At 39.1% G+C, this 25,887-nt stretch overlaps 1 protein-coding gene across 4 annotated transcripts in view; it reads right to left on the bottom strand.

The window, feature by feature from the left end:
• The window catches only part of FGD6 (FYVE, RhoGEF and PH domain containing 6), a 108,866-nt gene that overhangs the window by 24,205 nt on the left and 58,774 nt on the right, over positions 1-25,887 (bottom strand). For all 4 annotated transcript variants that reach the window (XR_009505431.1, XM_059936685.1, XM_059936683.1 and 1 more), the window contains exons 6-9: positions 19,088-19,239; positions 17,741-17,897; positions 15,981-16,068; positions 5-55 (exon numbers count right to left, since the gene is read on the bottom strand). Coding sequence is in view for 3 of the 4 variants with exons in the window: in XM_059936685.1 (XP_059792668.1) it covers positions 5-55; positions 15,981-16,068; positions 17,741-17,897; positions 19,088-19,239 (448 nt within the window). In the remaining variant the exon portion in view is untranslated. The remainder of the gene's footprint in view (positions 1-4; positions 56-15,980; positions 16,069-17,740; positions 17,898-19,087; positions 19,240-25,887) is intronic.

The following is a 25,887-nucleotide window of genomic DNA, read 5'->3' on the forward strand; positions in this document are numbered from 1 at the left end:
TTACCTTGAGTGTCTCTGTAATCTCCAGCATCTTCTAAGAGATTTTTTAAATAGTCTAGAAAAGGAAAAAAAAGTTATGGTATTTAGTATAATAAAGCACTAAGGAAAAAACATTTGTCTTTCTTATTCAATACTCTAGTCAGCCTTATTGGTTAATATACATATTCATTCTGTGTGTGCTACCTTTCTAAAAATGAAAGAATAAAAGCCCTGGGATCAATTTGAAATCAGGACACAGAATCAGAGCTAGAAAGAGGCTGAGAGGTTGCACTGGTGATTTTAGAGATGAGGAATCAGGCTACCGAGGACACGGTGTCACTCAAGTAATACAACCTCTCTGTGGCAGAGCCAGGACCAGAACCCAAACCCAGGTCTCCGGATGCCCAGTTCAGCTCTTTAACTCCAACACGCACAAAGTACCTTAATCTCAAGATCAGATGCATGTTTAGTACCAAATTTCAAGCATTAATAGATTGAATGTCTAAGGAACTCTGAGATTTGGCAATCTTAAGAGTCTAACAATGCCCAGAGCACCAGAAAAATGCAATACATATATCTAGACCAGTGGTTCTCAAATGGGGGCAGGTTTGCCCCCCAGGAGAAATTTAGAAATGTCTGAAGACATTTCTGATTATCACAACTGGGGAAAAGGGGATGCCACTGGCATCTAGTGGTTAGAGGCCAGAGACACTGCTAAACATCCTACAAATGCACAGGACAGCCCTACAACAAAGAATTATCTGCGCCAAAATGTCAATAGGGCTGCAGTTGAGAAACCCTGGTCTAGATGAAGATGGTCTGTAAACGAGTAACATGGTATATAGTGGTTCTAGTAATACGAAAAAAAATTTAAGGCAATAGGTTATATTTCATAAATCCTGTAACCAAGGAATGTTACAGGATTTCAAGGTAATACTTCCTTCTCTGATGAGAAATGCTGGATGACTTCCCATTAACTCTCAGGTTAAAACAAATTCTATTTCCTGGAATTTCAAGTCCCCGCTACATGGTCCCTGTTGACTTTTCTGCTTTTCTCTTGCTACTGCCTTACACAGGCCCTTTGTTCTTAAGTCTGATTCTGCACAATTCCTTAAACACTTCCCATGTGTTCCCTGGCTCCATGCTTTTTGTCTTTAATGTTCCCTTCTTCTGAATCCTTTCTCTGTCTCTGCGTATAAAAATTCTACCCGTAATTCTTCAAGGCTCATCTCAAATTCCTCCTCTCTTACCAAACTTTCCATTTGAAAGAAATATTCTTTCCCTTTGAATAACACATTACACAGCAGTTACTGTATGCCTTCTATCATTTTCTTTTTCATTAGACTCAAGGCTCCTGTGGGCAGGGCCTGCCTACATCTGATTCATCTTTCTATCTCTCATAGCACTTAGCCAGAGACTTCGCATGCAAGGGACAAGAAATGCTTAATGAATTTTAAAAAATGATTTTTTTTAGACAGGACTGTGTCTTATTTTAGGTAAAAGGCAATAAAGGCTGAAACCAATCCTAATGCCCATGGGAGTTGGGAAATGGAAAGAGGAAAGGCATATTAAAAGACTGAATGCATTTGTATCAGATCCAATCTCCATTTAGCAATATTATGGAACAGATATAATTTCATCCCATGGATTTATTAAGTCATGCTCAAAGGCACAAAGGAGAACTTGGACGTTAGTGACAGATTTTCAAACTTAATAGACGACTAACATACACACCCGACTGCTGAAACTATACATCTTTGACACAGTGATCCAAGAACCTGTGTAAGTCTAGACATGCACATTATAAATACCCAGCCCTGGCAACAAGCCACAGCGAGATATCGTGTATGACGACGTTAAGCTTCTGTGCACCACAGCATAGGTTCCACCTTGCCAGAGACCATCACAAGCAATTTAGATCTGAAAGTAATCTGAACATAAAAGTTGGAGAGCAATTCTTCCAACCAAATAAATAAGAAACCCACAAAAATTAACAAAATACATTGATTATACACTACACTTAGCCTCATCTGGAGAAGAAAAATGAACTTAATCTCACTCTGACCCCACTCAGAATGCATTCCATATATAAGCCACGTTTAGTGAATCCAAATATTTAACTTTTCCATGAGAGCGACAGGGTTAGGGAGAAAAACCTACTCTTCTTGGGCTACTTCATTAATCAAAAGGGATGTTCCTTAAAGCTGCAGGTAGCTGAAGAGTGTGGAAATGAAAGCAGATTTACCTAAGTATCAGATTCATAGCAAGTTCCCATTTTGTCTTCAATTCTTCTTGTTCTTCAATACAGAAGCATATCCACGCAAGCTGAGACATTTCTCTAAACCAAAAGAGGTCACTGGAAGATGTCCATATTAGGAAATCCTGACCTCAGAATCACTGTGCTGAGCCCAATAATCTTCTGAGTTACATTTTCTTTCCTTGTACTCAAGCTCAGCTGCTGCTCGCCAACCTAAACTTTTAGGAACGAAGTGGAAATACACAAACTGGCTGGGCAGAAAACCCACGATGAAAATGTTGCAAAATCATGTTATTAATCAAGGAGAAAATGGGGTTAAGGTTTACTTTCCTTGCCAATTAAAAAAAATCTTAAAACTCAACTTGCAAAATTCACCTTTCCAAAACTGAATTTTAGAAATTCAACTTTCTCATGTATTCATCCATATTTTCAGGGCATCTCACTGCAGTACCTACTCCTTTTGAGAACTTTTACCTTTTCTAGGAAGACAAGACCATGATCCCCTCAGTTAAGAATCACTAGTGCCTTAACTACAGAATGAGAAGAACGAGACTGATCACCCTGAGTCAGATGGAAGGAGCAATGGAATCACCAGCTGCCCCAGTGACTGTCATAACCCAGGTGAAACGCAGGAAGGGAAACCAGACAGACACTCCTGCATTGGTCATTTGGAATTGTTTACTACATATCATTTAGGTCCTAGCATCCTGCTGGAGCTTCATTAAAAAATCGAGGAGAGCAGAGGAGTCATCTCAATTTGCCATGTTGGACTTTTAGTATTCTATGACTTTCCTGTTTCCACCAAACCAAACAAGGATTTTTCAAAACTTCAGTAATAAAAATGCCTCAAATGCTACTGAGGTTATTTATATCAAAGAAAAAAAGGTTGGTACAGCATGCCTGGACACCACAAAATGTACTTTCTGGCCACCAGGTGGCATCGTTGATTAAAAGTTAATCAGTCCCCATCACCATCATCCAACATTAGCAGCACAAAACTAACCAAAACATAGCATGTGCAGTCTTAAGGGCTATGCAAGTTAACTTTGTCCTCATATATGAGGCCCAGAGTGAAAGAATGAGGACCCAACAAATACCATACCTTGTTAGAGGTCTAAGTTTTCAATACATGGGCTCCTAGTAAGCCTTACAATCCCTTGATTGCCTAATCAACGAATAATCAACTTAAAGCAGAAAATGATTCAGAGGTACAGTAACCATTTCCTAAAAATGAGTCATCTGTGGGAATCGGGGACTTTTTAATTCAACAGCACCCAGTCAGATTCCTGGACTGCGTGCTCAGAAACGGTTGATGGCAGAGCACAGAGGAAATTAGCATATAGGACGGGGTAACGTTCCAAAGTCAAGTGTTTTGAATTTAAGGACATGTCTTGCTTTGTATTATCTAGATTTCTTCTTTCCTCCCTACATATGTAATGAAATCAGCAACAAAATACAGAATTATGAGATCTAGAGAATAATAAGTCTAGTCAATGAAAGCCTGTTTGCCAAAATTTCAAATGTTAAAAGAAGCCACCTAAAATTATCCTGACTTGTGAAACAGAGTAGAGATTATTTTAAATACCAAAATAAAGATCAAGTATCAGGTTGTAAGACACACTGCTGCCATCTCGAAGGTGGCTTGGCGAAGGGCTCAAGAGCTCTTGTTGGGAGTGAGAAGACAGATTCTTACTTTCTTTGTCTAGCCATGTCTAGCAGAGGTATGTATGTGACTCTGACCATGTCCTGTGGCACTTCTGGGTGTCAGTATCCCCATACATAAAATAACTAGGCTTGGCCCAGATTGAAAAACTAATGACTCTCATTCTAAAGTATCATGAAGCATACCACGAACATCTCTCTAAAACAACTATTTATTTTGAAGTATTTCCTTCTATTTTTATAAATGCTTGACTTTACTTAATTTTAATAATATACAGAATTTTATAGCACATTTAAAGTATTCTAACCCGTACATTTTTTTTAATACATAGGAGTAGCGAACATGCCACTACAGGGATATATGATATGGGATTTAGGTACTCTATTATTAGACTTAAGTCATTTTTTAGTTATCTTGTTTTGGCTGTTATAAATTGGATGGCCATACATCCTAATTTGCCCATATGATTCTGCCATATACCTATTGTCCAGGTATTACTATAAATACTGCCCCTTGCACTCTTGAAAGGTACTGTGTTTGAATAATAAATTGTGTGATTATTTTAATTACAAGTAACAGTGGTCAATATCTTGATATATTTGTCTTTTTCTATACTTCACATTTTGGGTGTGTATGTGAAGGGGGCAGAATATCAATGGGAATGAAAAGATGTTTGTTTTTTTTAAGTACTTGATATATATCATGAGAAACCTTTCCTAAAAGGATATACCAATTTAAAATATCATTATTTATATATGAAAATACCAGCTTCACTAAATGATTGCCAGTTTTGTGTATTGTAGTTTTTTATTGCTAATGTAGTAGGGGGAACTGATAACTTATTTTAATCGATATTTATGATTCAGAGGATCTTAAACATGCCACAGTGTATTTATTATGTATACTTTTTCTGAGTGAATTGTTTGTTCATATTTTTAGTCCAGATACCTATAAAAGTTTTAATATTCTTAATGAAATAGTATTTTTTCGTATTTGCTACAAATATGTTTTCTGATGTACTGTTTATCTTTTTATTTCAACTATATTTTAAACCTTTATAATGTTTTTATTATATAGAAGAGTTGAAAGGTATCAATATTTTCCTTTATAATTTCTTTAATTTTGGGGGCTTAGAAAATCATCTCCCCTCCTCTCCCTACCCTGAGAGTTTTAATAAATAACCAATTTTATTTTTTCCCTGGTTTTCCTATAGTTTAATGCTTCATATGTAATTTTTTTTTTTTTAAGTTAAGACTTTATTTTTTTAGAGCAGTTTTATGTTTAGAGCAGTTGAGGGGAAGGTACAAAGATTTTCCATATACCTTCTGCTTACACACATGCACAGCCTCCCTCAGTATCAACATCACCCACCAGAGTTGGGCATTTATTACAACTGATGAACCTACATCGACACATCATTAGCATCTAGAGCCCATAGTTTACATTACGGCTCACTTTGGTGTACATTCTATGAGTTTGGACAAATATATATAATGAAAATGTATCCATCATTATGGTATCATACAGAGTATTTTTACTACCCTAAAAATCCTCTGTGCTCTGCCTATTTATATTTAGCTTTGATTTTATTTTTAGTGTATCCAATAATGTATGAATTTTAATTAGTTTTTCAAATTTTAACAGGTTATTCACCAAATAATCCTTCTATTGTCTTGCACTTCCTACTGTGTCAACATTAGATTCTTATAAACAACAGTCTATTTCAAGTTACCTACCTATTCCAATGGCAGATAATTATTATTATTTTTAATCAATAGGTCTATTTTTGCAACGGTATTACGTGTCTTTAACTGTTGATGTTTTAAAATACGTATTGACTGATGTTTCCCTCTCAGAATATTCTTTAATGATGTACTCTATTTATTACTATACACAAAATCATTTTGATATGTATCAATAAAATTGCAAACTAAGTTAACCTTAATGAGAATATGGAGTGTCAGCAACTAGTTAAAAGCTAAGTTAATGGTTCTATAGTGTCTAGTATCCCTTTAAGCACAAATGCTAAACCATGGGCTTCAGGAGGACCAGGAGCCTGAATTAATTATCCTTATATCCCCCAGCACCTAGAACAAGGTCTGGTGCATATTCAACAAATGTTTCCTTAATTTATGATGGACTAAATGACACTCATTTAGGGTTACCACTTCTTGCTCCATATTTTACTAAGCAGTTGAGATGATACTCTGAGGGTCTAATTAAAAAGTGTTCCAGTCTCTGCTCTAATTCTCCTGCTTCTCAAATATTAGGTCAGTTCTGTCCTCTGAGAATGTGGCCCAGAGATGCCTAAGTTAGAAGAGTGACCTTTCCGGGCTCTCAGGTTCACAGATTCATGTTCTTGGAAAGCTGGCAATGCCTTTCTGTGAATTAAAAAGGCCACTTCTCCTGGGCTGATGCAGTCCCTCACCAGGGCACACAATATGGCAAGCGGAGCGCTGGCTGGACCTAGAACTCAGCCGGGAGCCCTTGTCAGGGCATAGCCACATGAGGCAGCCCTGGTCTGTCTTACTTTGATAAGTCTGGTCCAGAGGTGGCATGCCCTAAGGACTTACAAACCAAACCTGATGCCAGGCTCGTCCTAGGACAAAATTTTGGATCAGATCTTACAATGGACAGAATCTCCCTTTGGTCCCTTTTTAGCAGGACATGTTGGCTTGGCATATACAGAATGCCCTTAGGGGAGTCAGACCCATAGGAAAGTCAACAAATGTAAACATCCATTATTTTGACTTCATTGAGACTGCTTTTCTTCGTGGATACATTTAAGCCTGCCAGTTTATCAAGTGAGAACCTCACACGTACAGAAATGGCCTTGACGCAGGCAAGTCCCACTTAAGGAACCTCTTATCCAAATTTGGTCCCCACCACCCTAATAATTGAGGTTTGGGGAGATAAGTATATTTTACTACCCAAAGAACTGCTAAGTGAAGAATAAAGCAAATATAAACACCAAAGTGAATTCAAGTTTGACTGAATTTCAGTGTTTTCTCCAACTGGAACAGTTCCCTTTTTTTTTTTTTTTTTTAATGGCCGTGCGGCTTGGGGGATCTTAGTTCCCTGACCAGGGGTCAAACCTGTACACCTTCAGTGGAAGGGCAGAGTCCTAAACACTGGACCACTAAGGAATTCCCTGGAACAGTTCCTGATGTGAGCCCATGATTCTGACACATGCTAAGAGGGAAACTCTTTGGCGACAGACTCAGCTTGCTAGATCTTTGGCAAGGCCCATTCCAGCAATAGAGGCATTCGGTTACTTGCAGGGAATCCAAGTCAAATCTATACTGAGAATTGGAAAAAGAATGGCTTTGCAGTAATGTCTATGGGTAGAATTCAGAGGGTCTGCAAACTTGGACAGGCAAAACCAAAATTTCTACTAATTTCTAAGTGAAATACGGAATTTCATTACGAATATAGTCAACAAATCACAGTATTATCAATGACACCAGGGCTTTATCACCATAGAAATCGCATGTTTTTTTATATGACATTATGGTTGTTGCAGGCATCTCAAAATATTGCTTACTCTCACCACTACTTCAAAATCATGACAATTATTAGATCCACACCACCTCTTCCTATTTAATGTATTACCTAAAGAAGCACATGTATTACTCTGCACTCTTCAAAATTATTTTAATAACTTTATTTCAGGCCAATTGGTTTCCTCTTAATCTTACGAATTCTATTCTGTAACTTCAAAAATTACTCCGAGAAGAGATCCATAGGATTCACCACATTCCCAGAGGGATTCTGGTATAACCTTAAAAAGGTTAAGAACACTCGTTTTATATAGAAAGTGAGATTACATTTAAAAGCTATAATAGAACAAGCAGATAAAATGTGCTTACCTCTTATATCCTGAAGTCTTTCTGTAGTACTAAAATACCTCATGGACATAATTTATTACATATCATCTCTCAAAATACCTTATTCACAACTACGATTAAAAATGAATTGCGGGGCTTCCCTGGTGGCGCAGTGGTTGAGAATCTGCCTGCCAATGCTGGGGACATGGGTTCAAGCCCTGGTCTGGGAAGATCCCACATGCCGCGGAACAATTGGGCCCGTGAGCCACAACTACTGAGCCTGCGCGTCTGGAGCCTGTGCTCCGCAACAAGAGAGGCCGCGATAGTGAGAGGCCCGTGCACCATGATGAAGAGTAGCCCCCGCTTGCCACAACTAGAGAAAGCCCTTGCACAGAAATGAAGACCCAACACAGCCATAAATAAATAAAAATTAATTAATTAAAAAAAAAAAGACTTAAAAAAAAAATGAATTGCAACAGAACAAGAGCTGAGCTAATTACAACGGGAATTCTGAATGTTATCACCCTCCCATTTTACATGGACAGAGCTGCTTTGTATCAGGGCCTTTGGGTTCCTCAGAAAATAAATTCTTTGGCTGGTGTCCAGGACAGCCTCGCCTTTCATCAAGTTCTGCTCTAGAGAAAGTGTTAGAATGATTTTAGCCTATGGTTTTCAAACAAACACTTGTTAAGCAGAAGTTTGAATTTTCAGAAGCAAAAGTTTCAATTTTCAGTAAGGGATTTTTAAAAGTCATGCATTAATTTGATTCTGATCTTTTGTCAAATCTGCTTATTAGCCTGTTCATAACTCAAATTTATAGCTTCAGAACAGAACAGATGTTTTTAATATCCCATTTTCTACCAACATGGGAAATCCTGGATTTCTAAAACCTAGAGGGAGTTAATGCCATCCCAGACTAAAGGCAAAGATTACAGGAAAAGTAATATAATATGTTGTTAAAGTCACTTATAAATATTTTGAACAAGATCAAAGAAACTATCTGATCCAAATTTAATCAAAGTTCAAAAGCCTTTCTTCCCCTCTGCAAATACAGAAATAGAAAAAATACTTCAGAGGAATTTTTAAATTATATTTTTCATTATATTTTCTCCACTATGATCCCCACTGATTCACCTTGTTTCAACACCAATGTAGTAGCTTTCCACAAATAAAAGGCTTTTCATTGAAAAGTTTATAATACATATAACACAAAATAAAGACAAAAACAAGCAAACAAACAAAAAAAACACCTAACAAAAAAACACCAACCCTAAAAGGATATATGATAGTCATCCCTGGATGGTAGCAGATGAAGAGGGAATTTTTTTTTTATAATATGTAACATATTTTTTATAGGCACAAAAGATCCCTTCAAAAAAAAAAGTGACCCCTACAAAAATAAATCCTCAGAATATTCTCACTCAAACAAGTGACCAGGAGCTTCCCTGGTGGTACAGTGGATAAGACTACGTGTTCCCAATGCAGGGGGCCTGGGTTCGAACCCTGGTCAGGGAACTAGATCCCACATGCATGCTGCAACTAAGAGTTTGCATGCCACAACTAAGGAGCCCACCTGCCACAACTAAGGAGCCCACGAGCTGCAACTAAGGAGCCTGCGTGCTGCAACTAAGACCTGGTGCAACCAAATAAATAAATAAATTAATTAATTAATTAAAAAAAATACCAGGGACTTCCCTGGTGGTGCAGTTGTTGAGAATCCGCCTGCCAATGCAGGGGACTTGGGTTTGAGCCCTGCTCTAGGAAGATCCCACATGCCGTGGAGCAACTAAGCCTGTGCGCCACGACTACTGAGCCTGAGCTCTAGAGCCCGTGAGCCACAACTACTGAGCCCGCGTGCCACAACTACTGAAGTCCACGTGCCCAGAGCCCATGCTCCGCAACAAGAGAAGCCACCGCAAGGAAAAGCCAGTGCACCGCAATGAAGAGCAGCCCCCGCTTGCCGCAACTAGAGAAAGCCCGCATGCAGCAACAAAGACCCAATACAGCCAAAAATAAAATAAGTAAATAAATAAGTATTAAAAAAAAAAAAAAAAACCCTGGAGGAAAAGAAGTGGGGCATCTGGCTTTTCCTTAAAAAAAAAAAAAAGTGACCAGATCAATATAAATTTTAGGAACTGAGAAGAGGAAGAGCTGGGAGGGACCCTGAGGGGTTGGGGTGGCCCCAAAGAGTAGGACTGTAAGCTCCATAAGGGCAGGGATCACCACTGTGTTGTCTGCCAGTGTATACAGGTGCCCAGCTCAGCACCAGCCTGTATCAATACTGGTTGAATGAGTAGGTGATTGATTAATGGAGGTGAGAATCTGGCCTTGAAAGTCAGGTTTCAGGAGAGGGTAAGAAAATGAGTGCAGCTAGAACAAAGGAAAATAAGGTTTGGGCAATTCTTTGGTTATATAGAACAGGTTTATAATTGTGGTCTTCATACTGTGGATAAATCATTTTTTTTCTAAAGTAAGATTTAACTTTTTTAGAGCAGTTTTACATTTACAGCAAAATTGAGCGGAAGGTATGGAGACTTCCCATACAGCTCCTGCCCCCACAAATGCACAGCCTCCCCTGTCATCAACATACCCCATCAGGGTGATCCATTTGTTACAATGGATGCACCTACACTGACACATCATGATCACCCACAATCCACAGTTTACATTAGAGTTCACTCTTGATGGTGTACATTCTGTGGGCTTGGATAAATGTGTAATGACATGTATCCATCGTTATGGTAGGATAAGCAGGTTTTCAACTTTCCTAATAAGCAGAATAAAAGTATATCTGTGAAATGATAGAAAACATATACACAGCTATCCCTTGGTATCTGTGGGGGATTAGTTCCAGCACTCCCCTCAGATACCAGAATCTGTGGATGCTCAATTCCCTTATATAAAGTGGTGTAGTACAGTCAGCCCTTCCTATCCATGGGTTCCGAATCTGCTGATACCAAGGGCCAACTGTAGGGTCTCTGCCCCCGGTTCCTTGCACAGAGCTCCCCAAATCTTCGTAATTTTCTGAGAGATAAAAGCACTAGGAGTGGGACTCCCCTGGTGGCGCAGTGGTTAAGAATCTGCCTGCCAATGCAGGGGACATGGGTTCAAGCCCTGGTCCGGGAAGATCCCACATGCCACGGAGCAACTAAGCCTGTGCGCCACAGCTACTGAGTCTGCACTCTAGAGCCCGCGAGCCACAACTACTGAAGCCTGCGTGCCTAGAGCCCATGCTCTGCAACAAGAGAAGCCACCGCAATGAGACGCCCGCACACCTCAACGAAGAGTAGCTCCTGCTCACCGCAACTAGAGAAAGCCCGCGCGCAGCAACGAAGACCCAATGCAGCCAAAATAAATAAATAAATAAATTTATTAAAATATATCATATCAAAAATTCATTTAAAAAAAAAGAGCAGTTGGTGCATCTTTTGTTCTAATATCTGGTCTTTGACCCTAGTTCTGACACAAAGCCGCCTTAGAATTTCCTAAGTGACAGTAGTGTCCTTTGTTATAATGAGGTGACTCTTGGTCGGCTCCTAGATGGGGACTGGTCACCACAAAGACCAAGCCATGATTAAAAGCTTAAAACTTTCAGCCCTACTCTCCATCCTCCAGGAAGGGGAGAGGGGCTAGAAGTGGAGTTAATGATGGGTCATGCTTACGTGATGAAGCCTCTATAAAAACCCCAGAATACAGGGTTTGGTGAGGTTCTAGGGAGCTGGTGTGCCCAGAGAGGGCATGGGAGTTCCAACCACCATACCTTGCCCTAGGTACCTCTTCCATATGAAGTTCATTTTTATCTTTTAGCATACCCTTTTATAATAAACCAGTAAACGTACACAGGTGTTCCCCTGAGTTCTGTGAGCCATTCTAGCAAACTTTCAAACCCAAGGAGAAAGCCATGGGAACCCAGATTTACAGTCGGTCGGTCAGAAATAATAGGTTACAGCCTGGGACTTGCGAATGGCATCTGAAGTTTGGAAGGGTCAGGCTTGTGGAACTGAGCCCACTATCTCCAGGTAGACAGTGTCAGAATTGAATTGAATTATAGGACACATAGCTGGTGCTGAAGAGAGTCTCTTGGTGTGGGAAAAAAACCTATATATCTGGTGTCAGAGTGTTGAGTGTGGTAGTGTGAAAGCGAAGTGGAGACATGGGAGAAGTGTGTTTTTTCTATGGTCTTCTTGGAAGCGGGCGTGATAAAGGGAGCATGACCAATAGGAAGATATTGCCACAACTTGGCGTGAGTTTAGAAAGGCCTGGCCTGAAGCATAACAAGGGAAATGGAAAGGGCAGGAAGCAGAAGCAGAGGAAAACTAGTCAGCAGATCTTACGACGGAGGAAAGACAAGGAAAGAGAAGCATTTTAGTCCTTTCCACAGTTTTGTTTCTGGGTAACTGGAAGAGTGTTTTTACTCTTAAAAGCAATTTATCAATCCATCCATCTGTCAAATGTTCACAGGCATCACTGCGTAGGGATTCTCAACCTCATAAAAAGGAACAACGTTTATTTCCCTAAGCCTTTCAGTTTACTGAGTCCCTGTTATGTGCCAGAATCTATGCAGACACTGAGTTAGGATAAAAAAAGATAGTCTCTACCCTGAACTGATGAGGAGGAATGAAATAAGCAGTGGTAAAAAATTAATGCTGCTCATTTAGCAGCATCTGTTCACTTTTTAAAAATTGCTCCCTCACTGCTGCCTCAAGATCCCCCTTTGTCCTAACTTCACATAGGATTTGGGCCCCACACAGATTGAACGATCTGGCCAGATCCACTGCTCTTAGGTGGCCAAAATAAAGGTAAAATTTACAAGTTTTTCCTGCTTAAATTAAGTAAATCACTTTCTTTACTACTTAAAAAAAACCAATTCTAATCTTAAGCATTTCATTATACAACATATACATTTTCTTTGATCCTATTTTGAGCTGAGCTTAAAAAAATATTACCAAGAATTCAGTTGGAAATTTTTTACTACAATGAAGGCAGAAATAGCCTAAGTAAAATACCCACTAGAAACCCAAATTAGGTCCTGAAGAAAACACTGCAGACAATAGGATGCTTGTTTGAACAGTAGGGGCAGGACTGCTGTATCTGGGGATTTCCACTTACCTTTCTCTAAAGGACTCCAAAAGAAACTATCTTATCTTATCTGTACTTCATCCCTGCATTTCTCGATCTTCCCTTCCCAAGAAGCCAAGGTGGGCACAAACCTACTTATACCAAGCCAGGTAGGAATCCTTCCCTTTCTCTGCCTGAAACTCAATAAATCGAAGTTGTCAGGAGTTGCCTGAAATAATCTCACTCTTTCTCTCTGTTCCTGTATACTCTGTGCCCCTGGAATTATTCCAAATTCTAAAATGGAAATAAAAGTATCAATACTTCCCTCACAAGGTTGTGTGGATGATTAAATCATTGAGCTTGTTTATCCAAAGATGAGGATCCAGAGTTAATTCACATGTTTGAATAGATGCAAACGTTAAGACTTAAAATCCAACTTCTAAAAATCTAAGTGCGTAAATAGGGGCACTTTGATAACAAAAGTAGAAATATCTTGCAGAGTAGAGAGAAATCAGAACATGACAAAAAGGAGTACTGGAAAATAAGAGTTTTAAATAAAAATACATATAAAACAAACTTTTGGTACCAACCCCCATATGTCCTTAGGATTATATGACCACAGGTGCTTCAACTAATAGACACTATTTGTGTTGCTGGGGCAAGACACTTCACCTCTCTGGAGGAGAGACTGTCTCTGAAATTCTCTCTCTCAATGTTGTCCTTTAATTAAGCTAAAGATATTTTGGTTAAAGGGATGCTTTAAATGTAGCTTAAAACCAACCAGAATTATTTCCTGAACAGCTTCCAAGCTATCCCAAAGGGACCCAGATATACTGGGGTGCACTAAATTATTAATTATTAATTAAAAGACTCACTCCTTGACCTCAAGGAGTTTATAATCAAATTAAGGAATCAACATTCAAGTCATATAAATATTAGCAAATTCACAAGGCATCAAATAAATATTTACTAAGTCACACTGCACCAATACAAAGGGTTAAGGAGAACTGGAGTAATCAGAGATGGCTTTGGAGGTAATGGAGGACTTCAGGTCAGGTGGAGGAAGGGAAGAATTTGAATCAATGGAAGAAAAGGCATAGAATGAATCGTCGGTTATTGCTTTACAAAGTCTGTGTTCTTTCTTTAACTTTAGTCCTGACTTTGTAACCTTGAACAAATAAATCCACAGTTACTAAGGGTCTGCTATATATAAAGTACGGTACATCATTTAAATAATGGAGATTTTCCAAGCTAAGGGTGGGGAGGGCTTTAAGATTAAAGAAGACAAAGCTCAAAACTAACCCCAAGCTCACATCATGTTGGTTATAAAACAAATGAAATCTGTTCTCTTGAAGAGAATTTTTAAAACTTGCTGTTGCTATTTCACCATTAATCAATTAAAATCAAACTCAGTATGAAACCTACATTAAACACATGTGTAACTCTTTTACTTAGATCAGTCACAGTGTGGGAAAAAAAATATTTTTACATGAAAATTTCAGAACCTTGCTCCATCCTTCTCTCATTTGAAACCATAGTCTTTTGCCACTAAAAACAGTACTTAATTCGATAGCTGTAGAAATAGCCTAAGCCATTCAATAGCTCATTTATGATACAGCATTGAATTTATCTAGCAAAAACACAACACATGCATGGGCACTTCCTTTTGCCCTGTGTAGTCTAAATCTCTGCCAAATGCAGAGGAAAGAAAGTACAGATGGACAGGATATCCTCAAATTATTTGGTTTGCCTATGTCATTCCAGAGAGAAATCTAGTGCCTGATTCACAGTTAGAAATTCAAATTAAGTAGAAATACCTAGGGTAGCCAGTCCTGGGGCTGAAAGGCAGGACTTCTTCATCAGCAGTTCACTAGGCAAGCTTGGAAGGTATGAAGGCTTTGCCTAAAGCGAAATCGGGAAATCCTGGCTTTCCAGAATTCACCTACCTCATTCAGTATAGCTCTTGGCTTAAGAGAAAGTGATTAAGGATTAAAGCAGGGGTGCCATTGCTTAAGAACACTAACAGGAACCAAGTACCTCAAAATCTATTTACATAAAATTACAGCTGATTGAATTTAGAGTGGCAGTGGCATTTGAATATTCTTGTGCATTTGGACACAATTCTTCAATTCTTTATTTATTTATCTAGATACTTATCAATCTATTTATTTATGTATTTAGGCCATGCCGTGCAGCCTACAGGATCTTAGTTCCCCAACCAGGGATCAAACCTGTGCCCCCTGCGTTGGAAGCGCAGAGTCTTAACCACTGGACCACCAGGGAAGTCCTTGACATAGTTCTTAATGCACATTATATATGTATATTAAGTCACTGCATATCCAATACATTTCAGCAAATACCACAGAGGACCTAGTAGTAGTATGTGTTGGATACTATGCTCGGTACTGAGACTATACTGGCTTTTCGTGATGCCAGACCACTCAATCACTATAAGCCTGTTATTTCATCTATGTAAATAATATTGTGATATATGCATAGCTATGGTGAAGACTTAAAGACCCGATGAATATAAAGTCCTGAGCACAGTGTGTGCCTTCACTCAAATCATAGCTTTCTTTTTCTTTTTTTAACTATTACAGTGGTAAACTAGACACACAGCCCTGTAATCCTGAAGCTCCAGTAAAAGATACAGACAATGACCAGACATAATGACAATCATGATGATGATAAGGATATGGATAATACTAATAATAGCAGCTAATACTTATTTAGAACTTACCATGACCAAGGCACTATTCTAAGCACATAGCTCATCAATCAATCCTTATAACAACCCTTTGAAGTAAGTGACTAGAAGGCCATGGTAGTTGATATACAAATATGTGGGAGTGACCCTCTAAACCTCATTCTTGAGCGGCTGGGAAAGTACCTTCTTGGAATTAATAATATTAACCAGGTAAAACGACACAGCGTTGTGGGGCTGAGACCGTAAAAGAAGTTCTGAGCAAAAGGAATTAACATGTATGAATGCCTAGAGCAGAGAATGCACACGGATGACCAAAGAACTAAAGAAGTTCAGTGCCGGCAATGTCTACGTGAGGCTGCCAGCAATGTATAAATTCATGTGTTAGGAAAATCGGCTACCGGATAGAAAAAGAGAGGTGCTCTTAGGAAAGGCAGGGTTTCCTAAGAACGACAGGAGATGCTTGGTTGGTAATGTGCCAGAGAAGCCCACCTGTTAGCAGCAGCCTGTACTGGGGGATCCTCTGAACCGGCTTGAGCAGGTAGTGCTTGAGGGCCAGATTAGCACAGCGTGGGCTCATCTGAAAGGAAAAGGCATCCAAAGTAAACACATGCATTTTCCTAAGAAGCAAGGGACCCAGATCCAAGTGCTCCGGAAGCCGAACTTTAAATAGCCAGCGACTCTGGGATTCATGGAGAAGCTCCCTTCAAGGCACAGCTCCTATGCTGAGTGGGAAATCAGAACCAGCTCACCACGGAGTCTACCCTCTCTTGTAGGTACATCTCTGAAATCACTGACTCACTGGGCAATTCACAGCCCTCTCGCAGAGGGTGGAGGGTGGAGGCTGCAGTCTGCGTTGTAGGCCAATCAGAGGCAGCAGCTACCACTTAGAAAAGCATCTACCAATGTATTTATAACACACACCAACCCAACAACCAAGAAGGAAATGCCTGGCTCCCAAAATAAGATGGCAGAAATAAAACTACTGGGAACTGGATTCAAATAACCATCAGAGCCTATCATCAATATACTCATAACAACAACAGCTGGTGCTGGGGAGAATGCAGAAATTAGGGACAACCTGAAAAGCAGCCTTGCTAAGCAAACCCCGTCTTATAAGCCTGAAGAATGCAAAATTTCTCAGATGAATGGCTACAAAAGACATCCCCCAAATCACACTGTATATGGGAACATTTGATTCCGGAACGCTTTTGACTTGACCACAAGGACATTCGATTCTGCCTAAAGTTTTTTTCTTAGTATGTACAACAGATACTGGTGCCCATTCCTGAGCCTCACCTCCTATCTCCAATAAAGGTATTTACTGTGGGGTGACATCAAAATGGCCAAGTGAAAATGTCCCTGCCTCCTAAGATGTCCTGGTGTTCTTACACAGCTCAAGTGGGAAGGAAAGACATTTTTCAAATATGATGGTTCTATCTTTTTCTAAATACGTACATCCAGGGTCTGGTATGTAGAATAATTATGAAAGTATAATGACAATGCATGTTAAGAAAGCATCGAGGGACTCCCCTGGTGGCACAGTGGTTAAGAATCCGCCTACCAATGCAGGGGACACAGGTGCGAGCCCTGGTCTAGAAAGATCCCACATGCTGCGGAGCAGCTAAGCCCGTGTGACACAACTACCGAGCCCATGTGCCACAACTACTGAAGCCCGCGCGCCTAGAGCCCATACCCCGTAACAAGAGAAGCCCGCGCACTGTAACGAAGAGTAGCCCCCGCTCACCGCAACTAGAGAAAGCTCGTGCGTAGCAAAGAGGACCCAACACAGCCAAAAACAAAAATAAATAAATAAATAAATTTATTTTAAAAAAAGAAAAAAGAAATGAGAAGTAATGAGACATAAGCTTTAAAAAAAAAGAAAAGCATCGATCATGCAAGCATCATTAGATATTAGACATCTAACTTTCTCCGTCATGTTTTCTTTTGCTGCCAAGGCAACAGAACAACTCACTGGACACTGAGGAAAACCTGGGTCAATTATCAGTTGCCTTAGCTGTATATACCACACTTCCATTCTTAATATCAACAGCATGAAGACTTCAGAAGAAAGGAAAAGAGCGAAGAAAAGACGACAACTGATTTTAAAGTTTAATTACCGTACAAATTAGAAATCAGCCATATCTTAATACTTCCAAAACTTTTCTAGTTTGCTGTAACTGGAATTCACTAATATTTTTAGTTTCAAAACAGAGAAATGGTAGCAAAACAGAGGACGGTAGCAAAAATACCTCAAATTCTCTAACAACAGCAGCAAAACCTGGGTTTTTCTTGTACTGCTCATCCAACAAAGCTATATTCTTATCAAATTCTTTGATATATGTGGAATACATTTTTAGATATGGTCCCTTCTTTACAAAGATATCAGCAATTCTTTGTTGTTCCGTCCTAAGGATAGAGAAGAGATAGACAAAAACAGAAAAAGAGGCATTACAGTATCTAAAACATATCCAATGATGAGCAGAGCCCCATTTCCAAGCCATCAACTTACCTTTTTTTCCTCTTCTTGTAAGAAATATCCCCAAATGCCCACTCTTTCCCATTTCCATTATTGCTACCATTACATCTTGCCTGGATTCTGCCAGTCCTCTGACTGGTCTCCCTGCTTTCACCATCTCATGCTTCTGTATAGCCAGAGACTGTTCAGAAAATTCAGATGAACTTTTAAGATAATTTTTTATAAGAGTTAATGATAAAGTATGGACAGGAAAACTCTTTTTAATTATGTTTTATTTTATCATGCTTTAAAAAAATAGCTTTTAATCATTCCTCAGCCCTTAAACTCTGTGTAATTTTATACTTAGGCTGCAGCTAAGTATTAATCACTATTTAGCCTATTTTCCCAACACGCAGAAGCAAGATATTTGCAAAACAGGCAGAGGTATTTTCCTGGATTATGTGTAAAGAAAGCTTAGAGGGAAATTGTTATCATGAAAGTAGGTGATACACCATGTTGTTATTTTGGGTTCCCCATGGACTTCAACAATAAATTCAATCCCCCAGACCAAACTCTACACATTTCCAAAGATATCACCAAAGTTTCTGTTACTGTCTAAAGACCAATAAAAGCAGTTAATCTTTGGTATTCTTTTCCTGTTCTAAAATCTACAACATCTACAATGATGTCATATATGTGTATATTTTCTAAACCAAACAACATATCTTCCTATTATCTCGGTGAATGGTCTCCTTTCCAAAATGCAGAGTTTCCTGGCTTGAAGCTCCAAAAAGATAGATGAGACATTTAAAAATGTTTCCAATGTGAATACATCAACTAAACTCTCCCAATTTCAAAAGTCCTGATTATAAAGGTCACCTATAGAAAGTTAAATTGGCTGACTATGGGCCCTTCCTGCTTTTGAGGCAACATTACCAAAGAATTTAAAAATTTAGAGTACCGAGCTAGGTGCAACAGTGAATTTTGGCCATCCAAAGTGATCAATCCACAGGTAACTGCCAAGAAAACTCAATATATTGAAAAATCACAATGTCAGGAACAATGCCTCTCTGTCACAAGCAGGGCCCTTATGGCTTCATCTAAACTTGGAAACTGGGAAAGCTGGTCAGTCCATTTTTACCAGTTCAACATTCTTTCCTCCAGTTCCTTCAGGAGATCCCGATTGAGCTCGTACAGCTGAGGCAAGTAGTATAGGATCTGATTTAGGATCCGGTCCTCAATCACTGGTTTCCCAAGTTGCCTGGAAGCATGGGCTACTGCATCCCGGAAATCCTGTTATAGTTCAGAGGAGGAAAAACAATATACATACATATGTAACTTAATAAAAAGCTTTTCCCCCAGTCACTCTCTTCCCTAAAACAATATAAACTGCAAATTGTATTTCCCACGAAGAACTCAAATTGAAAAGTACCCACTTCCTCCTATCCCGCTTACTTGGCTAGGACACACACACACACAAAATGGCTGGGGTGGATATTTGGTTTTAAAACAGACTGTGTGATATTTCTCTTAAATCTTTTGGTTTGATCTCCAAACTTAGTAATTATACTAAGGGGGTATCTGGAAATTGTATTGCAACTCTAAGTAGGCCTTAAAATTATTCCAATACTACTATATGAACAAAATCCATTTATTTTAAAAGTCTCCAGATCTTAATTTTATTTTGGAAGTGTCCCTTTGTCCACTTTCAGTAATTACTTCCCAAATGCTGGAGCATTCTAAGTGAGGCATGTGGAGGGTGGTACATTCTTGATAATCAGAGAATACTGGATCCCAGCCCTTACTCCTAAAATACTGTGTTTGCTTGAGCTAGCTCCATTTTCCTCATCTGTTAAATGGGTTATGAGACTTTAATTAGATACTGCACACAAAGCGTCTTACAATGTATTTGGCACACAGAATCAACAAAACATTTTAACTCTGGACCTTAAACTCTTTCCTCCCTCACCATAAATTCACCAGAATCTATACTTTTCACAAATAAAAACTTTTCTCGTCACATATCACTTTTCCCTGTAAGACTATTTATACCATGTTTTAAGACAGGCCCACCCCACCCCACCCTATCACTCCAGAGGACTTGGAAAGGGTGGGGTTGGAGATGGTACTTCTCTAGATTTCACTATATCTTGAGGCCTCCCCCCCAGGGGATAAGTAAAACAATGGTGGACTCTGTTCTATAGTCCTGAGGATTCAATAACAAAGATTGTTCCCTCTTAGAAACAGGTTTAATTAAAACCGTAAAGCAAAGGTTGTATAAAACAGACTCTCTACTAGGCTTTATCTTCTTTCTCCTTTCTAGCTGCTTTCCCTTCAGGAATTCACTGGGCAAATCAAATACACAAAAAAAGACCCTGATTTCTTCCCTGATCCTTTCAGCACCTACCCCTTACCTACATACATTAACCATTAGTATTTCTTATGCTTCTTGTGAAGGGCAACAACTTCATACCTAATTTAAAAGTACACAAAAAGCTCCTAGAGTAATGAAAATAAAAACAAAGATAAACAAATGGGACCTAATTAAACGTGAAAGCTTCTGCACAGCAAAGGAAACTATAAACAAAACAAAAAGACAACCCACAGAATGGGAGAAAATATTTGCAAACAAAGCAACCGACAAGGGATTAATCTCCAAAATATATAAACAGCTCATGCAGCTCTATGTCAAAAAAACAATCCAATCAAAAAATGGGCAGAAGATCTAAATAGACGTTTCTCCAAAGAAGACCTACAGATGGCAGAGAGGCACATGAAAAGATGCTCAACATCACTAATTATTGGAGAAATGCAAATCAAAACTGCAGTGAGGTACCACCTCACACTAGTCAGAATGGCCATGATCAAAAAGTCTACAAACAATAAATGCTAGAAAGGGTGTGGAGAAAAGGGAACCCTCCTACACTGTTGGTGGGAATGTAAATTGGTACAGCCACTCTGGAGAACAGTATGGAGGTTCCTTAAAAAAACTAAAAATAGAACTACCATATGATCCAGCAATCCCACACCTGGGCATATATGAGAAGAAAACCATACTTCAAAAGGATACATGCACCCCAGTGTTCATTGCAGCACTATTTACAATAGCCAGGACATGGGGGGGACTTCCCTAGTGGTCCAGTGGTTAAGACGCCACACTTCCATTACAGGGGGCACGGATTCAATCCCTGGCCAGGGAACTAAGATTCCCACAGGCCTTGTGGTGCAGGCAGACATACACACAAAAAAGACATGGAAGCAACCTAAAGAAGATGTTTTTATATATATATATATATATGTGTGTGTGTGTGTGTGTGTGTGTGTGTGTACAAATACAATGGGGTATTACTCAGCCATTAAAAATAGAATGAAATAATGTCATTTGCAGCAACATGGATGGACGTAGAGATTATCATACTAAGTGAAGTCAGACAGAGAAAGACAAATATCATATATCACTCATATGTGGAATCTAATTTAAAAAAAAAACAATACAAATGAACTTATTTACAAAACAGAAAGACTTACAGATATCAAAAACAAACTTATGGTGATCAAAGGGGAAATGTGAGGGGGAGGGATAAATCAGGAGCTTGGGATGAACACACACACTACTATATATAAGACAGATGACCAACGAGGACCTACTGTATAGCACAGGGAACTCTACTCAATATTCTGTGATAACCTATACGAGAAAAGAATCTAAAAAAGAATGAATATATGTATATGTAAAAAATAAATAAATAAAAGTACACAAAAAGATTCCTCTTCTGGGAATTCCCTGGTGGTCCAGTGGTAAGGACTCCACCTCTGGGCTTCCACTGCAGGGGCATGGGTTCTATCCCTGGTCAGGGAACTAAGATACCACATGCCGCGATCCCGCATGCCACGATCCCACATGCCGTGAGGGATGGCCAAAAAAAAATTAAAAAACGATTCCTCTTCTAAGGTATATTTTAGACAAGTCAAATCCTATGTTCAAGAAGTGCTAATAAACCCTTCACTTAGGCCTCAGTACCTGGGACTAACTTTATCAGCCCAAAACAGTCATATTAACCCAAAGGAACCAACTAGTTAGACCAGTAACTAAAGAACTACTTTGACAACTAATTACTGTAATATAAAATAAGAATTCGTTACTTGTATAAACTACAATCCAGAAAACCACACAAAACAGCTCCAGAAACCAAATGGATTTGGGCCAAATTCCATCTCCCAACAGCTTGTTTCTATCAGCATTCACATTTAGTAAGAGAAAATAGAGCCAACTTAACACTTTCGAAAGTCATTAGACTTTCCATCAGGCAGAACTATACAGACTATATTTACATACCACGAATAACATCCTCAATTGTAAATGTATTCAAAGCACAACAGTTAAACATCTTCTATAGCATTTTATTTTTTATTTTACCAGTTTAATGATTAATATAATTTAGACGCAAGAGTTTCCTTGTTCAGCAAAACAAGAAGCACTGCCCTTTCTTCTGGTAGGATAAATGATGAATATGTTTGTCCCTTGGCAGCAGGATGACTTTTATTTTCCAGTTGGAAGGCATTTCCTCAGCCAGGACAGTGACAGCAGACATTAGTTGCTATGTAGCTTAAGGATCCTGTTTGACATAGCTTTTGCTAGAGTCTGTATTCCATATGTCTGCCACCATTGCCAAAAAGGAAACTGGTTTATTTAAGACACATTCAACAGACACTAGCCAAATCCACACTGCGCTGACCAGTGAGATGGCCACCTCTAACTGGATGTCCCTGTCACATACCGGGCAAAACTTTAGTTTTTTTCCAGTACTACTGGGTGGTGTCGACAGCTCTAGAGGAATGAATGGGCTATGATGCCTTTTTTAAAATTATGAGTAGCATGTCAGAATAAAAGAGAAATATAACTATAAGCGCAAAGGAAGACCGTTTAACACAGACAATAGGAATTTAGAGAGTTTATACCCAGCTATTAAATATTATTCCTAAGACCTAGAGAGTTACATATTCTAAACAAGTACTACCAGGGCCATTGTTAGCCTTCATGGTGGATTTTTGAAAACAGAAAAGAGCACCCCTTCCTCCAGGCCAGTGCAACTCAGACCAAGGGCTCTACTCATAACTGATGGCCTTCTTAACCACACAGCGCAGCCCTGGCCCCAATTCATTCCCTCACCTTGTGGGCTACCATCCCCTGAAAGCCATGTGCAATGGCCCCAGTGCCAGATGCAACTAATTCACACAGGAACTACACACAATCTCTAACTTCTCAGCTCTTCATGAACCTCAACCATTTCCAAACTCGTGCCACTGGAAGGAGGAAACTTTTTTTTTTTTTTTAAATAGAAAAGATGATTACAACATATGTCTGGTTATTTTTCTAAATGCTAACAGCCAGGGTAATTTGGGAAAGTGTGATGACACTTAAGAGCCAGAGGCAAAACTATTTTGAGGCAGAAGAATCTAAATTTACCAACATCCCCTTGACTAAATCAGTGAGGATGCAAGACCACAGAACTGGCACCTTCAATTAGATCCAAAGTATACTTTTTCACACTGGAAAAGGTGGGTAATTAAAATAAAAGAGGTGAGGGGAGCTAGAGTGTAAAAATGTTAGGTAAGTGGGTGAGTTTTTTGATATCAACTACATATACTTCAATCTATTGTTCTAACATAAAACCTACCAAAGATTCTGTATGCAAAACTGAACCACCTACACTCTAGTTTCTGATCACCATCAACTTGGCCTTTTTAGAAACAGAAATGGGCTTCTGGATTAAAAAGCATACCATAATAGTATTCTTAATAATTCCAAGAAAACCTACAAATAAGAACCAGATCAACTTTAAAAAAACTCAGCTCCTTTGAGGTATTAACATACTATCCTTAACAGCTCTGATCACTTGGGCAAGAGCAAGCAAAAATCAATGCAAATAAAATCAAGTCTGAACATCTAAAGCAACGAAGCACAAAACAGATGGCCTTGTTTGTCAGGTCAGGCTTTATATCTCCAGGACCAAAGAGAAGTAAGTGAGTTAATAACCAGCTGTCCTGACTGGGCTTCCTGACCTTAGGGCATTATTTAACCACTATGATGACACAGTGAATTACAAAGACTAAATGGACATATGAGCAGACAGGGTGCTCTGCAGGGCTCCCTGCCTACATGAAGGGCATTAAGAATCACTTCATATTAAGCAAAAGCAAAGCAGCTGCTAAGGTCAAAGAGCTTTGAAAAATATACAGAAAGCAGTGTGATACTATGAAGTTAAAGGGGGTGGTGGGAAGGCTCCACGTTAACAATTTGATTTTGTTTTAAAATGAAAATATTTGACCAATGAAGTTACTACTCCCTCTATGTTCAGACCTGGTGATATCATGTACAATCATCAATGCAAAACTGTATAAAACATGAATGAAACCTATCCTTTGTCTCAAATCTCCAACCCCTGCTTAATAACATTAAGAAATAATCATCATAATATATCCTAAATGATCATCTTTAGAAGATGAAAAACTAGAACTTCTCCAGTTTCCTGGCCCAACTGAAAGAATTCTGAATGCAAGCCAATATACTCAAAGATACACTGTACCTTACACAGCATGGCAGAGATTTCAAGTAACAACTTTTAATCCATTTCTGAACATTCACTTAGTGCAAGGGCTCAAACAGACCAGAGTTCAAAGTCTGGCTTTGCCATTTAATGGGTTTTGCCATTTAGTGGGTTACTTTTGGCAGTTAGCTTACTTTCTTCATTTAAAAAAACAGAAATGACATCTATCTGATAGGGTGGTTATGAGGACTAAAATAGATAATTTGTGTAACATATCATGCTGCCAGGTGCACAGAGAGCACTCAATAAGGCCATTTATTTAATTAAAGGAGATTTGATTATGTTAAATGATACATTATTACCATTTAAGATCCACAAGTCCCTGGAAGCTTGGAAAGAGAGCCCTCAAACAGAGGTTTATAAACAGAAGGAAACATTATACCAAACCAAGGTGAGGGAAACAAACACCTCAGCAGCAAGACAAAGGCACTCTTAACAATGAATTTCAGGGACTTCTCTAGCGGGCCAGCGGTTAAGACTCCATGCTCCCAGTACAGGGGTCACGGGTTTGATTCCTGATCGGGGAACTAAGATCACGCATGCCGCAAGCTGTGGTCAAAAATTAAAACAAACAAACCAAAAAAAACAAACCAAAAAAACCAATGAACTTCATACAGTGAAGGGTAGTCCTCACGCGAAGGAAGCTGCTCAGAAGTGAAAGTCTGGTAGCCATGTCAATAGACACTAAAGGTGGATTCTTTATAACTAAAGAACAAATGATACTTAAATGGTTCTCAAAACTGAAAAGACAAGGTGTATTCAGTAGAACAAGATGAAGTCATTTTAAGATGGTAAAAACTGGAGGCTTCTATGAAGAAGTCTTTTATTGTTATTTTATATATTTATTTATTTATTTATTTATTTTATTTTTGGCTGTGTTGGGTCTTCATTGCTGCGCGCAGGCTCTCTCTAGTTGCGGTAAATGGGGGCTACCCTTTGTTGCAGAGCACGGGCTTCTCATTGCGGTGGCTTCTCTTGTTGCACAGCATGGGCTCTAGGCGCACGGGCTTCGGTAGTTGTGATTCACGGGCTCTAGAGCACAGGCTCAGTAGTTGCGGCACACGGGCTTAGTTGCTCCACGGCATGTGGGATCTTACCACATCAGGGCTCGAACCCATGTCCCCTGCATTGGCAGGCGGATTCTTAACCACTGCGCCACCAGGGAAGCCCGAGGAAGTCTTTTATAATGCATTTTTAAAAAAGATATATTCTATTTACTAATAGACATCTGAATGTCCAAGTAGCTTTGCCTCTAACGCTATGGATTTTAATTGGGAGTCTCTCAAATTTTCAAGGTAACGTATATCCCAGTCTAAGGCAACTGGTAGAACAA

The sequence above is a fragment of the Balaenoptera ricei genome, chromosome 10 (assembly GCF_028023285.1).
Source record: "Balaenoptera ricei isolate mBalRic1 chromosome 10, mBalRic1.hap2, whole genome shotgun sequence".
Taxonomy (NCBI): domain Eukaryota; kingdom Metazoa; phylum Chordata; class Mammalia; order Artiodactyla; family Balaenopteridae; genus Balaenoptera; species Balaenoptera ricei.